The sequence below is a fragment of the Chenopodium quinoa genome, unplaced genomic scaffold, assembly GCF_001683475.1.
Source record: "Chenopodium quinoa cultivar QQ74 unplaced genomic scaffold, ASM168347v1, whole genome shotgun sequence".
In the NCBI taxonomy this organism is placed as follows: domain Eukaryota; kingdom Viridiplantae; phylum Streptophyta; class Magnoliopsida; order Caryophyllales; family Amaranthaceae; genus Chenopodium; species Chenopodium quinoa.
In genome coordinates, this window is record NW_018742963.1 from 712,063 (window position 1) to 728,829 (window position 16,767).

At 33.8% G+C, this 16,767-nt stretch overlaps 1 protein-coding gene across 2 annotated transcripts; it reads left to right on the forward strand.

Annotated features, from left to right (window-relative positions):
- The first annotated feature begins 1,875 nt into the window (after positions 1-1,875).
- Positions 1,876-13,797, forward strand: LOC110728812 (SH3 domain-containing protein 3-like). Of its 2 annotated transcripts, XM_021908482.1 has the most exons (10): positions 1,880-2,349; positions 3,582-3,704; positions 4,744-4,813; positions 7,968-8,113; positions 9,682-9,783; positions 10,052-10,249; positions 10,354-10,416; positions 10,509-10,598; positions 12,836-12,910; positions 13,317-13,797. In XM_021908482.1, exons 1-10 carry the CDS (start codon positions 2,290-2,292, stop codon positions 13,434-13,436), a joined length of 1,047 nt encoding a protein of 348 aa, XP_021764174.1. In that variant the 5' UTR covers positions 1,880-2,289; the 3' UTR covers positions 13,437-13,797. The 2 variants fall into 2 exon arrangements, with proteins under 2 accessions (XP_021764175.1, XP_021764174.1); XM_021908483.1 differs by lacking the exon at positions 12,836-12,910 and having other exon boundaries at positions 1,876-2,349.
- The last annotated feature ends 2,970 nt before the right edge of the window (positions 13,798-16,767 follow it).

Sequence of the window (16,767 nt, forward strand, 5' to 3'; positions counted from 1 at the left end):
TTTCCGGTTACAATAGTGATAATTTAAGAAGAGTTTTTTGTGATTAGTTTTTTTTTTTTTTTTTTTGAACAATTATGTGATTAGTTTTGTACAAATGATTTTATTCACCTTTGCATGTTTCTTGATAGTAATTTAGGAAACATTAATAATAAAATCTTAAACATAAGTATTAGTGTTTTTTTTAATTTTTTTTATAAGATTATTAAATAAATCTTAAACATAAGTATTATTAAGGAAACATTAATAATATATTTTTTAACATAAGTATTATTAAGGAAACATTAATAATACAAATGATGTATCAACTCCTTTTTGGTGCAGCAGACCACACGGTGTGGCTTGCTGCCAACTCAGCAAAAATAACGGAGTCTGACGCGCATAACAGAGTTTGACACTCACGCGCAATTTCAAGTAACCCCTAATTTCAGGTAATCCCTCATTTCAAGTAACCCCTCAACAGTTAACCCATATTATAAATAATCCCTAATTTCAAGTAACCTCTAATTTTAAGTAACCCATTTATTGATAATTTAGAATATGAAACAAGCCCCCCGCTTTTTTTTTGTAAACAACAAGAAGTAACCCCTAATTTCAAGTAACCCATTTTATAACATACCCAAAACGAAAGACAAAAACAAGTAACCCATATTTTTTGTAAATTTTTTTATTGACATTAATTTTTATAAGGTATTTTACTATTTTTATTTACTACATGATAGAAAAAATTATTTAATTTAACAAAGATTAATAAATTAAATGAGATAATAACTTTTTTTTTTTTTACAAAAAAAAGTTCAATGAGAAAAGTCAAAGGCTGACATCCAGTATTCCCAATTCCCTCAACCCCCAACCCACATAAAAAAAATTATTTACCCCCGCCTACTTATGAAGCATGAAGCAGCAGGGGAAAAAAGGGAAAAAACAGGAGGTTTCAGTTGTCGATGAAGGAGAAGACCGCCTGACTGGTGGTGGTGGGCGTTGAGTCGGCAACCGGTGGTGGTCACTTGAGTCTTCACTTCAAAGAGAGAAGAGGGATAGAGAAAGTGAGAAGATGGAAAAGAGACAATAATGAAATTGGGGACGCCAAATACGTTTGGATCCGTAACGCCAGTGAGTTGCCGTCCCTGTGCATCCTAGGTAAAAAATAGGGCAAAATGCATATGATCTTCAAAAATTCTTAAAAATGTAAAAAATAGGGTTTGAAGATCCATTAACTAGTTTACAAGTAGACGATCTTTTCTTTTCCTTGGGATTTATGATTTTCAATTTCACCATTTTCAATAATTGCAAGAACCATGAAGAGAATTTAGAGGAAAGAGAATAAAAGAAAATTGCAGGTGAAGATAGAGTTAAAGCAAATTGCAGGAGGAGAGAGAACAAAAAGAGAGAAAAATTAAAGAAAACTGGAGCAAAAATTGCAGGAGGAGAGAGAACAAATAAAGAAAGTGGAAAGTTCAAATAAAACGGCTGAAATTCTTAAAATAATGAGACATCTAATTATATTCATTATTTTTTTCTGGGATCCGTAATTTATTGGTCCTGAATGGCCATGGGCTTTACATTGTAGCTGACCATATAAAAATTGTGATGATGTATCGCATTACTTTTTCTATTTAAAAACAATCCAAATACACAATAACACAAATCTTTAATTAAAAATCATGTATCAATAACAATGGAAACAAATCTTATACAAAAATAACTATTTAATCTTGTACAATATAATTACTTAAAATAAAAAAGATTTGACATTTTTTTAACTCAGCTGTAAAAAAATATTCTTAACATAATTTTGATCATTTTCTACATCATTTTATATCTAACATATCTTTCATAACCCTTTATTTTGATCAATTTGTCAACTATATGTTTAGATTTTTTTTTTTTCATAAAAAACTAATTACAATAACAGTTTAATAATAGTTATTGAAAATTACTATGCATGATACAGAAATTAACCTAATTTAACTAAAAAATTAACCCGTGTATTACATGGGCTTAAAACTAATTTACTTGTATTTTGAAACGGGGAAGTTTTATCATCCACACTAACAACAGTACATCGTTCAAAAAAAATAAAAAATAAAAAATTCCAACAGTACATTATGCACAGCCCGGCCCTGCCCGTGCCATCTTTCAGACCCAAACGTTTGCATAACTTCAAATTGGCTGTCATATTGAGATCTGACTTCACTGTTGTTTCATTCTCTGCTCTCATTTGAATTACCCAGAAAATCAAATCTCATCATCTGTTCAATCTTTTTCGCATTTCAAATTATTTGAAAAGCAATGGATTCTTTCAGAAGACAAGCCAGTAAATTACGTGATCAAGTCGCAAAGCAGCAACAGGTATTACAAAATTCATGCTTTTCAATTGTTTTTTTTTTTTTTTTACTCCTTTTTCAATTCATCCCTTAAAATTCATGGCATTGCAAAAAGTTAATCTATTTCCGTGAGAATGAAATGTAGTTGTCAATTTTTGAGTTGTCAAATTAGCTCAGCAAATTTAGCCGTTTAGGTGATAAATTGGGTTATATGTGTTTATATTCGAATTTGTAATCAATTTTATATATATAGATATATAATTTATGGGTTCTAAATTTTTAATTATAGGTGATAAATAAAGCTGTGTTAGTTTTGGAATGTAATTTTTTATCAAACCCTTGTGCTAATTATTCCATATATATCAAAATGGCAACTGTAACTCTTTTGGGTTCTTATTGCGAAAATTGAGTATGTTGGAGTTCCCACTGCACATTTTTACAATACTACGAAAAATGATATTTGTTTTGAGTATATCGAATCCCATGATGCCCATTTCAAGGATATCAAATTGGACAAATTCATAATTTGATAGAGTGTTCAAACTTTTAGCCCCCAGGAAAAGAGGTGCTGAAATAGCTTTTGGGAGAAATTTTCTAAGTGAATTTTGCATTTGATATAGTGCAGTATTTAGCTAGTTAGGTTGGGTAGCGAACCGCAGTTTTTGGGGGGAGAGTGTAGTATGGAAATATTTAGTGTGGGTTATAGGTTCCTTGATTATGTATGGTTGGTTTTTCAGAGTTGTAAATTTGAGCTAGTTTGTTCAACTTGAGATCGATTTGGCCTCATTAGCGACATAAATTGTGTATTTGTCTAATCAATTATTCAGGTGAGAATTTGATAAAGTTCATATCAATTCTTTTTGTATACATTAGATCACACATTAATGGTAGAGGCATAGAGCACTCTTCACTGTTTGTTGCCTACTGGTGTCTTTTGTTGTCCCTTGGCAGCCCGAGGGACACTTAGAATTTTGGCAAACAAGTTGTAGTCTTGTAGATATACATCAAATAAAATAACATCATCAACTGAGCTTTTTGGGTAATGGATGAACATGATCAATATGTGTTCTAATTAGTAAATTGCTAGTATTCACTGCTATTGATATTTGATACTCTGGTTCTTGAATGATGTTCTAAAGCTTGATTCATGTCCGACGCTCTATAAGTCTATAATTTTTCCATTTTGTGGGTGTTTTCTGTGTATTTTCTATAGTATTTAAATAACATAGGAAATCCCTGTCAATCGGGTTTTTTCAGGCTGTAATAAAGCACATCAGTGGACCTGGCTATGAGAGCTCAGATATAATGGTCATTGATGAAGTTGAATTGCAGAGACATCAACAACTCGACAAGTTGTACAAATCAACTCGTTCAGGAAGGGTAATGTAGCTTTTTATTTCCATCCCGGTGTTTTTTTTTTTTTTTAAATGTTCTTTAATAAATACGAGTACAATTTTATTTTTGGGTGCTGATGAACACTTTGTGATTTATATGATTCCTGATCTACAAAAACCATATATAATCTCTCTCTCTCTTTTTTTTTTTTTTTTTTTTTTTTTTTTTTTTTTTTGTGGTAGAGAAGTTAAAAGTAATCCCTTGGAATAATGGTTATAGTCTTCAAACATAAGGTCATAAGTTCAAGCTTTCTTGCTGGGCAAGTGCATGGTTTGTGTGATGTTGCTTCATGGCAAGTGCATAGCCAAGACTGAATGAGGCCATGAGGGTATGTGGCAAGTGTAGAGGACTAGAGGTGTCCAACACATGTTATTATATACAACCTCCGTTTTTTTTAGTTGACACATATTCCTTTTTGGGAAGTTTTTTTTAGTTGACGCGTATTCCTTTTTGGGAAGTTTATTTTTAGCTGACCCCACTACAAACTTGATTAAATAAGCTAAGCACATGGTCTACCCACTTTCTTTAACATCCTCTCTCCTCTCCTTAAAGTGTTTGCTAAATTGAACGTGTCATCTAAAAGGAAATGGAGGAAGTGTTATAAATTAGTTCAGAAAAAGAGAAGCTTTTCAGAATCGGTTTCAAGTATTACTTGGTATTTTCATTTATAGTTGTGAAATTTTGTTAGCTAGTTAATTCATGTTGATCATAAATGTTGTGGACATTTGCTTTATTCTTGTATCATGGATTACGGCACCTTTCACTTCTGCATATCTTGTCATGGTGTGTGTTCCCTGCATTATGTTGCTCTTTGATTTTGGATTATTGAATGATATTTGGCTCTAAATTTTTTTTCTACTTTGACTCATGTACTCAAGGAGAATAAGGGAGTGATGAGTAGGTTTCTTGGCATTAAGCCTTTTTTTTTTTTCTTTTTTTTTGGGTATGATTGTGACCTTGATTTTATTATTTCTTGTTTGCATGATACATATACTTGACCTTTTATTACAAATGGCATTTTCAGGATTTCCAGAAAGAGCTTGTCAAAGCTGCTGAAGTATTTGCAACTCTTGGCTACAGAAAGATTGAAGCAGGTAGAGGAGATTTGCGTGTTTCTGGATCAGATATATGTTTTTGCATTCTTTACTTTAGGTGATGTGGCATGTATTTAACATGCCTTGGATCCCAATAAACTGTCTTCCTCTATCGGGTCAATGCATATGAGATGTATAACACTTCTATTTAACACCATAATTCTTATAGGCTCTACCATTGTTTTGATGTTATGCAAGTTGCATCTAAAGGTTGATTGATTTCCTTTTTCCAAGGGGAGGTCTTCCTTTCATTCTGGGATGTAGTTTACCTGAAAACTTAAGTGAATTATAAGCAGATGAAGCCCTTATAGGAAGAATGAGTTTTCAAGATTAAATCTTGTAGGAATCAGTCATATATAGGAAGGTTTTTAAGTGAAAGTCTAATATAGTTATGTAAGTCCAAGATTAGAACTTGTAGTCTTGTATAAGGAGTTTGCCTATGCATCTCTCTATAATCATGTACAGAGATTTTTAAATGTATCTCATTATTTTAAGGCCACATGCATTTGTAAATCTAAGGTTCCAAAATAAGGATAAAGTCTTTGTTTAGATAGCTTGTTTGTGGAGAATTTATACTAGTAATACTTACAAACTCACCAGCCATCAAAGTAATTTGAGATGGGGCATATCTTTTCTTGCATTAGGAAGTTGACACGTCTTTGGATTAAGTGTTTGGAATTACGAGCATATGTTTATTTTTCTTGCTTATGCATCGCAATTGCTATTTTCATGGGTGAGATTTAGGAGAAACTTTTTGGCGATTGGCTTTTTTGAGTTTTCTTGTTGCAGGGAATTGATAGAATTACTAGGGAAGCACCTGGGTGATGCACATTTCTAAACAAATACATTTTTGAATAAGAATCATTTTAAAGCTTGATATTCATGGTAAGTTTTTTCGAAAATATTATTCATTGGATATAATCATATAAGTAATACTTTTGAACACAAAAAGGTTAAACATATATCATCTTAACTAATGTTTCCTTCCTCTTGACTAAACATACATAATCTTAGTGTGAGTTTGTTTGGACTTGAATTTGGTTGGAGGGACAGTGAGAATTTGACATGAATATGACTTGATTTTATTGTTTAATAAATATTGAAAAGGATGGGACGATCCATTTCCATCACAATTGCAATGAGAGAGGAAGAAGAGAGGATTGATTTTGCATAGCTTAAAGGCATATTGGGAGGAGGAAAATTTGAGGCAGGAGGTATCCCATTGCACTCATTGATGGGGATGGAAGATGATTGGTCATGAGATATGGTTTGTTGCGGGCTTACTAAAATGTAACTTAATTTCCATAAGTGACGGAGTATTAATATGTTAATAAGCAATTTTGTTGCACTTCACATCAGAATATTATGCTAGCTATCCATAATCCCATTGCAAGTGATTCCCATGGGAAGCAGAAACAAACTATAATCTGAAACGTCCATTTTGTGTCCCTTTTACTCTTAACTTGAGATCAGGATTTGTGTCCTATTTTTTTTGTCATTGCCTAGGTTCTTTGGGGGATAAAGGATCTTGTAGAAAACCATATTCCATATATTTTGATTTCTTGTCCAAGAGAACCATACCCTAGCCATTACCACTCACCTCTGTAGTCTTCCTTGGGTTGTTGGCTTGCTGCCAGTTCATGTTGTTGCACAAAGATTCTTGTTTCCCTAGATTCATCTTTTTGCCTACCTCGAGCAACACTGAGTTGCCTCTCTATGCAAAACCTAACTTGGTATACCTACCTTTGGAGTTGGATGGCTTGGATCTGGTCTACACCCATCCTTAAAACCTCACATACTTCTTCGAATCACCATCTTTTGAGTTCTTATTCTCCCAAACTCTTTATTATTTCATCAAAGTAACCATTGTTTAGTTTTTGAAACTTTGAAAGGACATACTACTGAAGGCTTTCCCTTGATCTAATATAGCTAAGAGCTGGAGAGGTACATCAGTAAAAGAGAGTCATTGAAATAAGATGAAGAGAGGACTGAGGGGAGATATAGAAGTAAAGATATTAGAGAAAGAGCCATTGAGATGTTGATTTCATAGTTGTGAAATGAAGTATATTTGAATCCGGCAAAGTAATGAATGAATGCTGAAGTGGAAAGGTATACGTTTAAATTGTTTTAGGTTAAAGGGCTAGTCAAAAACTTGATAATAGGCTTGGAGGCACGGAGCATTATGCAGGATAGTCATTGTTATGTGAATGATCTTAGTTATTTATAGAGATCATGATTATCTTCTCACTGCAGCATTGCATCTATGGTTTCGTAGCTTAGATAGATAGGTTTGCTTCCTCTAATAGTAGTCACTTCCATTGTATTAAAAAATTTCGCCTAGGCTAGGCGACTAGGGTAGAGTACTTTTTTTGCTCTAGGCAAGCCACATTCAAAGAGGCACACCTGGCACAGCAGAACCCCTCTTGCTTTAGCGCATCGTGCACATTATATATACGTAGGCACTTCCTTATAATAATTATCATAGAACTCTAGATCTCCTAATGTGTCCTATGCACATATGAATCTTGATTCTACCTAAACTAAGGGGGATGTTTGGTTCATTAAACTGGAATGGAATCTCATACTAGGGAGGCATGAATTCTAAATCTCATACTATTTTAGAGTTGTTTGGTTTATTTGTTGGAATGGTTTCAACATTAATAAATGAAACGGATTATGAATCTTAGCGGGTGGGGTGGGTATGGGATTCTAAGGGGACGGGTAGAGTTAGAATCTTCATAGTATGAGGTTCCATTTCTAAAAAGCCTAACTAAACAATGAATTGGATGGAATAAATTCTAACTCCATTCCAAAAGGTCCAACCAAACGGCCCGTAATAGCTTGCTAGTGTTTGATATGGAGGATAAAGGCATGCTACGCGTTGTGTAGTGGATCATTTGAGATGGGAAGTGTATGTCAGCATATGTCAAATGTATATTTAGATTAGCTTCTCTGTAATATGAAAACAGTCAAATGAAATGCTGTTCAAGAGCACTCTTCGATTGGGAAGTTTTAGGCATTGCAACAAAAGGATATTGTTGTAAGGGTGAGGATGAGAGTACCTATTTTTTGTGCAGAATTAGCGTTGTACGTGCATGCATTTATCTATACAATTTTCATTCATATAATTTTTTTAAAACCTTCTCTATGCTAGGCACTAAATTGTCTGAGGAGTGTTGCAAATATGGAGCTGAGAATATTGAAGACAACATTTTGGCTAAGGCTGCATCAATTTATGGCGATGCTCGAAAACATGTAGAGAAGGAGCAGGAGGATTTGAATAAACTGCTATTATCTCAGGTGGGTTAAGTTCTTGTTTATACACTTGGTACTTCTAGAAGCAATGAAAGCAAGATCTAATCTTCTAATTTGTATACTATAGCTCTTCTCGATATTTAAGTCCCCCATAAGTCATAACTGCATGTTATTAAATTGCCTTTTATCCTTTGTTGTTTTTACTTTGAGTCCCTTGTACCGATATGGAAGATTTGGTCCCCCTGTATGCACATTCAGTCCCAATGATATCTAATTTCTCTTTTTGCCAGTGCACAACTTATACAATTAATATCTAACTATAAATTTATAAAATTTTGATATTTTGTAAGTAGATTAGGACGAATCTATTAAGATTCTATATGACTATATTTTTCCTTGTGTACACATCATAAAAGATGATCAAAGGAGAGTATGAATAGTAACAGTGGATGTATTATATAAGCTAAGAGGTTCACTGCTTAAATTTCCTTTCCCATTTAAAGATTTCATTTTTCAGCTTGTTTTTAAATGTCTGGGTATCATTGGCTTTTTTCTGAATAATATATTAAGTATATGTGCCAGAAAACTTTTCTCTCTTGTGTAACTGATGATTGTCTAACTGTTAAGATTTGTTAAAATTACTCCCTTGGTCTTCTCTTTTCTGTCAAAATTTCCTGTTTTTTTTTAGATAATTATGAATATTATCAATTTTCTGTTTACATGCAAAGAGCATATAAACGCCACAAATTTAAATAGTGATTGGGCAACTGTACAAGGAATAGTGGGACCGTAACTTTTCTTTTTCCTGAACACGATAAATAATGGAGGATGAAGGGACATCTCGTGTTTGTTAGAATTTGGGAACTTAACTTAGCAAGGGTTGGAGCAGTTGCTAATTTTGGATGGCAACTATTAGTGTGTGGGAACATTAGTAAAATATAGTAAATCTGAAGTCTTTGGGTTTTTGAAATCTACATGTGTTAAACTGTACACATGCATGATCTTAAATTTTGTCACCAGCTCATATGACATTTGTTTTCTGGGATGGAGTTTGAACCTTGCATATTGAAAATACATGAGCCATCCTAGTGCTGCTGATATGTATGAATTATACAGGGGAACATGGGCTGGCCTGGCCAGGGAAAATCTTGAATGGCCTGGTTCAGGTCCAGCCACTGTCAAGTATTAATCGGTTCAGGAGAGCAGAGCCCCCTTGAACCAGGACTGAACCAGTACTAAGCTGCCCCAGTTTTGATCCATGCATTATCTTTTTTTTTACATGTTAAAATTTCTGGATAGTCAGTTATCATATAAAACTGGTTTTGGTTTTTTGGGTTGAGCCAGCTAACCCATCTCGCTCCAAACCTTGAACTGCCCATTCTTGGCTGGTCTGTGCCTCTGTGGGGGTTCAGGTTTGGGCCATATATTTTTTTGATATATATTAGTTCACTTTCATAATCAACTTTTACAAGCTCTGTACTTTTCGGCCGATTATACTTCTTGCTATTGAGCATCTACCTCTATCCCAAAGCCTTATCTGTGAAACTTTTTATACATTCTCCTCTTTCTCTTGAATTTTAAAGGCTTTTCATCTTGAGTGTTTTTCTTTCCAGATATTGGATCCCTTGAGGCAAATGAGTACTGGCACTCCTCTAGAGGATGCTCGCCATCTTGCACAACGTTATAGTCGTATGAGACAGGAAGCAGAAACACAGGTATGTGACTATCCCTGCATAATATAGTGGCTCTATACTTGTTATATACCATCTCCATTTGCTTAAAAAAACCCTGTTGCAGCTACCATCCAATTTCCTTACTACAGTTTTCTTACTCCTTTATATCAAGGTCAATCATTAATAATATAGCCATTTGATGATTTAGAAGTAAGATATTTGAAGTGTCAAAGCGAGTCTTTTGTAGCCTGTGACCGTTACTGTTTTATTATCTTATTATTCAAATTGAATTTTCATTAAAGCAAAACAGGCAGTTGAGGTTAATCGAAGGCGGGCGCGTGTTAGGGAGGCTTCAACTCATGAAAATTCAGCAAAGTTACAAGCAGCAGAAGCTAGAATGCAAGAGCTGAAAGCTAACATGGCAGTGTTAGGCAAAGAAGCAGCTGGTGCTTTATCTGCTGTTGAATCACAGCAGCAAAGACTGACATTTCAGAGGCTTGTAGCACTGGTATATAACACTATGTGTAATCCTATTAAATAATGCTGGTACACCATAGAACAAATTTTGTGGCTCTAGTTCCTCAGACTAACAATCCAATGCGTCTCTTGAAGGTTGAAGCGGAAAAGAATTACCATGTTAGAATAGCAACTATTCTAAATGAGGTTGAAGCTGAGGTATACCTGCAGTTACGATCTCTAGAATTGGAAATTTGATTTTATCCTCCAACAAAATTAAAATGTATATGTTGGCCTTTCCTCTGTTTCAGATGGTGTCGGAGAAGCAGCAGAAAGAAGCAGCTCCTCCTGTCCTCTCAATAGAGAACAACTCCGGGAAAAAATTGTACTGCTTAGCTGAAGTATGTGAAACCATTATCTATTACATACATTTATCTTTAAAGTTTTGAATGATCTATATCTGCTTGTGTTCCTAGGGTGGAGTTTCTCTGTTAGAATTTTGTGTGCTGGTACAGGGTACGTCAACTTTCTAAAGAATGAGAATTATATAGGCTTAAATTAGGACTGATTTTTTGCCTGTCTTAGAAACCTGAATTAGTAGAGTTGAGTAAATTTCTAAATTAGAGTGGGCTATTCAGATTACAATTTAATGTGAAGAAGAGCCTTAAAAATTTTGTAGTTCACGAAAGCATTATATAGACAAAGACTTCCAACATAATCTTTTAGTCGAGTGGGTGATGTTCTGATTATACTTGTTGATCTGTTAAGATTCCGTCACTCTTATCCTTGATTGTTGAATTTGTATTTCAAAGATATGATTTGGAGCTAAAATATGTCCAATCAGCTTTGATTAACTCACACTGATACAACTGCTGATAGCCTGATAGTTCTAAAGTTGATTGTGGCAGTGAGTGGGAGCAGACAAGTAGAGATGAAAGATAGGGAGGGGTGGGGGACCTTAATTCTTTGATCTCAAAGCCTTATATTTGAACTTAATTTAAATATACTCAGTACCGCAAACTAATAAAATATACAAGTACTACATATATATACTTTAGGTAGCACTAATATGGATACGTGCATGGGTATGAACTGTACGGACGCAGGAAAGTGCATTCCAAAATACACACACACACACACACTTCAAAAGTTCATTTATACGAACAATAAATTTGACGTACTTGTTTTCCCTAAGGTTTTTTATTTTTTATTTTTTTATTTTATTGTACAACTATCATATTATTCTCCAATAGGATATGGACACTGGTACCACTTGTTCCCTGTTGTACTCTTTAAGTTTCTATATGAACAACTTTTTGAGGATGTGCTATTGATTTCATTGGCTTCATATATTTAAGTTTACAAATTCAAACCTACAAAAAAAAAAAATTGTGCATGCTAGATTGAAGATGTTTGAGTGTACGTTGGCTTTGCTGAGGTTTTTATTCTTGTTTGTTTTATTCAAATTATATGCACAAGACGAGGGTTATATTTTACAAAGTTTATCATTTCTCAAAATACTGTAGATATATGTATATATAAAAAGCAAAATTTGTATATATTAAGTCTACCTTTTAGCCATCCGTTTTTATTATGTCAACCTTTTAATTATTTCTGAACACGTCAACCGTGTAATAGTATTAATTGTTATTACGTTAAAAAAAGTGGAAAAAACAGGTTAATAACTTACGTGGAGTAGTTTGTGTAGGTTATTTTCTTTTTAAAAATTCTTTCCTTTTACCTTAATCCTCATAACCATTCACGATTCATCTAACACCCACACTTTCTTTCATTTTTCTTCCATCTTTTTCCTCATTCTTCCTCTTGCTTTCCTTCTTCCCTATTTTCCCTCATCCTCTTCCTTCAAGCGGCGGCTTCGATTTTCATCTGAAATTGGGGCTAAATTTGTTGTGAATTGCGGCTGTGATTTGGTGCCTTTTTTTTGGCTGCGGATTAAAAGCGGATGGCTGAGGATTTGGTGCCTTTTTTTGGGTAAAGCGATGAGGGAAATTTTGTAGATAAGGTGGGAGAGATACGGTTGCTAGCGAATTTTGTGGGATTGTTGTTTGAGTAAGTGTGGTCGTGGGTAGCAACGTGAAAAAGGTGAAACGTGGATGCGTGAGAAGAATGCAGCAAGGTGACTGGTTGAGACTTGAGAGGGTGTTAGTGGGGCTAGCCTGTAAAGGAGAAAGGTGGTGGACTGGTGGTCCGGTGGTTGTGAGGGAGTTGGACTGTTGGAGTATGGTGTTGGCATCCTTAAATGCCAACTCAACTTTTCCATCCCAATATTTCAAAAAGTATTAAGTTTTTACCCGGTCAAAGTAAAAAAACGTAATAAAAATTAATGCTATTATGACGTGTCCAAAAAATAATCTTAAGGTTGACATAATAAAAGCGGATGGCCAAAAGGTTGACTTAATATTTAAAAATTTTCCATTTAAAAAAAGAAAAAAAATGTTATTAATCCTGCGAGCTTTTCGAATTGAGTTTTACTCGACTTCTTGATAAATTAGAGTTTTTACCATTGAATAGCTCAGGAGATGCGTTGCCTCATTATTGCAGTGCCTAATCTTATTTAGGGCTTTATATTGTACATAACTGAAACTTGGAGATTACAAGGATCATTCTTCTCTTTCAGGCAATCCATCCGTTCTATGCTGAAACTGACAAAGAGCTGAGTCTTGCAGTTGGCGACTACGTTGTTGTTCGCAAGGTTTATTTAGTTATTTATTTTTTTCTTACTATGTTTCTTGCTGTTGTTGGCCTTGCACTTCGCTTTCAATGTGTTAGTAGTCTTTCAAAAGCTATTAGTAATTTAGTACTGTGTCCAATTACTGTGCGTCATTAAAAAAAGAGAGAAAAAGATAATTAAAAAAGTTAATGAGAGAAAGATTCCCTTCCCTCCCTTTCCCTCCAAATCTTCCTTTGCAAACATAGTAATACTGACCCTTGAGTCTACCTTCTTTATTTTGGTAATGATCGGGGGCAAACCTATTTTTTTGGCATGCTGCTTTACCAATTGTATCTGGACTTAATTCAAAAGGCTTTTTTGGTGTTTTTTATTATTAGTTTATGCCCTGGGGTAATCTGAATCTTTTCACTATGTTATTGCTATACAGGTGACCCCATCTGGCTGGTCTGAAGGAGAATGCAAGGGTAAAGCAGGTTGGTTTCCCACAGCTTATGTCGAGAATCGTCAGAGGATTCCGGCAAGGAATGCTGCTGCTGATGTTTACTAGACATAAATGGTCATCCTTCATTTTCCAGCTATCGAAGATTTTTTTTGACAATGCTGAGTACAAATCTACAAGATTTTAGAATGTCAAAGTAGCAATTTCACATCTACTACAGGTACAAGCTACATTGCAGGTTCTGTATTAAGCTAACGTGTGTAATTTACTGTATTAAGTAGTGTGGAATTTGACTTTTCTCCTTCATGCACATATGTTTTTTTTAAAAGTGTATCATTTACTTAGTCTGTGGCAATGACATGTATAATGTTGTTAAGAGCTGCTGCTTATCACTAATGGGAAGGGATGATTAGCCTTTATTGTTCCGAACTGTCCCATTTTCCATACTGGTATTCAAGGAAACTTTGTAGACATGTGTATTGAAATTTCAGAGGTCGTTGAAGCTCATAGTGCTCATCTGCTGGTAAAGAAAATCAGTGAGATGACTGATGAGCTGTGAAGTTGAAAGACCCAAAATGAAAAAGGGCAGCTAATGTGGTGCGTAAGGTGGTGGGTTTCCGACGAGGCTAGTTGTATCAAAAGTTGCTTAATAGGATAAAGTATTCCGAGAAGACAGGGTGGGGTTAAAGGGGTGGGAAAAACTCCTTGCGTGCTTTCTCAACTTTAAATGATAAGCCATTTGCTGAGCCAATAAAAATTTGTTCTTGTTTGTTATGATACGGGAGCCTTATTACTAGAATCATAGATTGGCATCTTTATTTTGCCTCACTTGCTAGATAGCTATCGATGTATTTGGTACTTTGCAAATGTTTAATTTTATGACCTGGACGTGAAGGGTTTGATCCCTAACAACTATAGTTCTAGGGATTCTTTTATCCGATCCGGCTTGTGTAGTTAGACTTGTTTTTGTGAGAGGGTTTTGGTAGCGATATATCGAGTAGGTATAATTTGTACATAAAGATTTGTTGACTGGATTTTGGATTACTAGATTATGGTCATTCAAATTTCGTAGGATCTTGTATAGTTTTATGTAAGGTCATGCATTTTTTTGGTTTCGTAGGGTCCAGTGGTGTGTATTTTTGCACTGGTCCACAACATATTTTTTAAAGAAATATTCAGTGACATCAGTATATATCATATATGTGCCTAGGATTAATTAAAGGGATATCTTTGCCGAATAATTCTCCTGATCTTTTCTCTCTTTTAAAAGAAAATTAAAAAATTCTTCACTCCTTTACCAAAAAAAAAATAAAAAAATAAAAAAAAAACTTTTCACAATTTATCCTATCCCACGTATGTTTTTATGAGAGTCAATAATAAAGAAAGAAATACGGTCCCAAAAATATACTATGTAATATGTATATACTCCTCCCGTCTCAATACATGGTTCCTGTTTGTGTTTTTTTAGGGTATTTAAAAAATAGGAGGAGAAAGTAGATGATGTACATTAATAAAAGCAAAAAGTACAATTATAGACAAAAGTTAGAGAGAGAAAGAGGAAAAAAGTACAAGGCATATGCAAAATTGAAGGGTAATGTAGGAAGTACAATGAATGAAATAAAAAAAATGAGGGTATAATGGTCTTTATATACTATTCAAAAATGGAAACAGGAATAACATTTTGAGTCTCCAAAATACAAAAACAGGAACAAAGTATTAAAAAAGGTTACAAAAAATAGATAGAGTTAAATTAAAATTCATAATTTAATTAAGAATAATAACTTTGGTATTACTAGGGTGTGGTATAGCTAACCCTTTTGGAAGAATTATTACCGATATTCTTTATGCCCTATGCCTATTTGTATAATATTTTATAAAATTATTTGCATATATAGACGATAAATGTGTTGGATGTTATGTATTTGTGCAATGTTCTAAACTTTAGAGCATGTTTGGTCAGTGTATTTTTTGGATTGGAAACGGATTCGATTAAACCGATACCATTACCGAGTGTTTGGTTAGAACTATTACCATTACCTAAGGGTTAGGGTAACAAATAGCCTTACTCTCCTCAAACACAAACAAAGGGAATAAATTTTAACCAATTCCTTTCAATGATCAAGCCAAACAAATGAAAAGGTAATAGTCAAATAATTCCTTTCCATGGTCAAACCAAACAAATGAAAAGGATAGTCAAATAATTTCTTTCCCCCCTCTTCTTTGTTTCCTTTCCATTCTGTTTCCATTATCCAAACCAAACGCCCCCTTAGTTGAACTACTTTGATTTAGAGGCTGTTTAGTTCACCTGATTTTAGCTGATCTGATCTGAACTTATTTTTTCTGATCTGATCTGAACTTATTTTTTCTGATTTAACTTTATTTTAATTATTTCAATATTCTACTTTTAATGTTAATCAATATTAATGTTTAATTATTATTGTTATTATTATTATTATCATTATTATTATTATTATTATATTATATTGTATTATATTATTATTATATTATATTATATTATTATTACTATTATATTATATTATTATTATTAAATAATAATAATATCATTATTGTTAATGGAATTGTTTCTAAAATTTCAAAAGGTGAGATTGTTTCTGGAAGATGGAGCAAAGGTGTGATTATTAGATTTCATTTTCCTTTTTTTATTTAAGCTCTTATATTTAACTTGTTTAGGGCGTTTAAGTGTTTTTTTATTCATTTGTTCCTCTATTGAACCTTTTTTTATTCATGCGTGTATGGTTGTGTGGGAATGACACATTGACCCGTTTTAACCCGTCAAAACCCGAATTTAACCCGACATGAATTCAACCCGACCTATTCCTAACCCGACCCGAATTTAACCTGACCTATTACTAACCCGACCCGAATTTAACCCGACTTATTACTAGCCCGACCCGAATTCAACCCGATCTATCATTAACCCGACCTGAAATCAACCCGACTTGTTATTGACCCGAAATTAACTAGCAATCTAGGATTACGTCATTTTTTTTTTCTTTCCCTAATTCTATGAGTTATTTTCCTATTAAAGCTTATTCAAATATTTTCAAAAAAATTCTCTATTATCAAATGTATTATAATTTACGTCTCAAAAAAACCTATGAAAATTTATGAATACCACTACTTTTTGGATGCATGTGCATTCTTTATTCAAATTTAGTAATTACTATTTACGAATACTACTACTTTGTAGGTGCATGTGCATTAATGTAGTCAATCCGAAATGATCCGACCCGAATTAATCCGACCCACACTTACCCGACATGTTTACCCGAATTGACAGCTCTACTTCCGACCCATGTTCGCGTTAGGCTCCTCTATATGAAATGGGTGTATAAATACAACTTAATATAGCGAAGGAAAGTTGGAACTTCTTGTAATGAAAATTATATTTGTAAACGTTTATGATTTGGAGCTTATA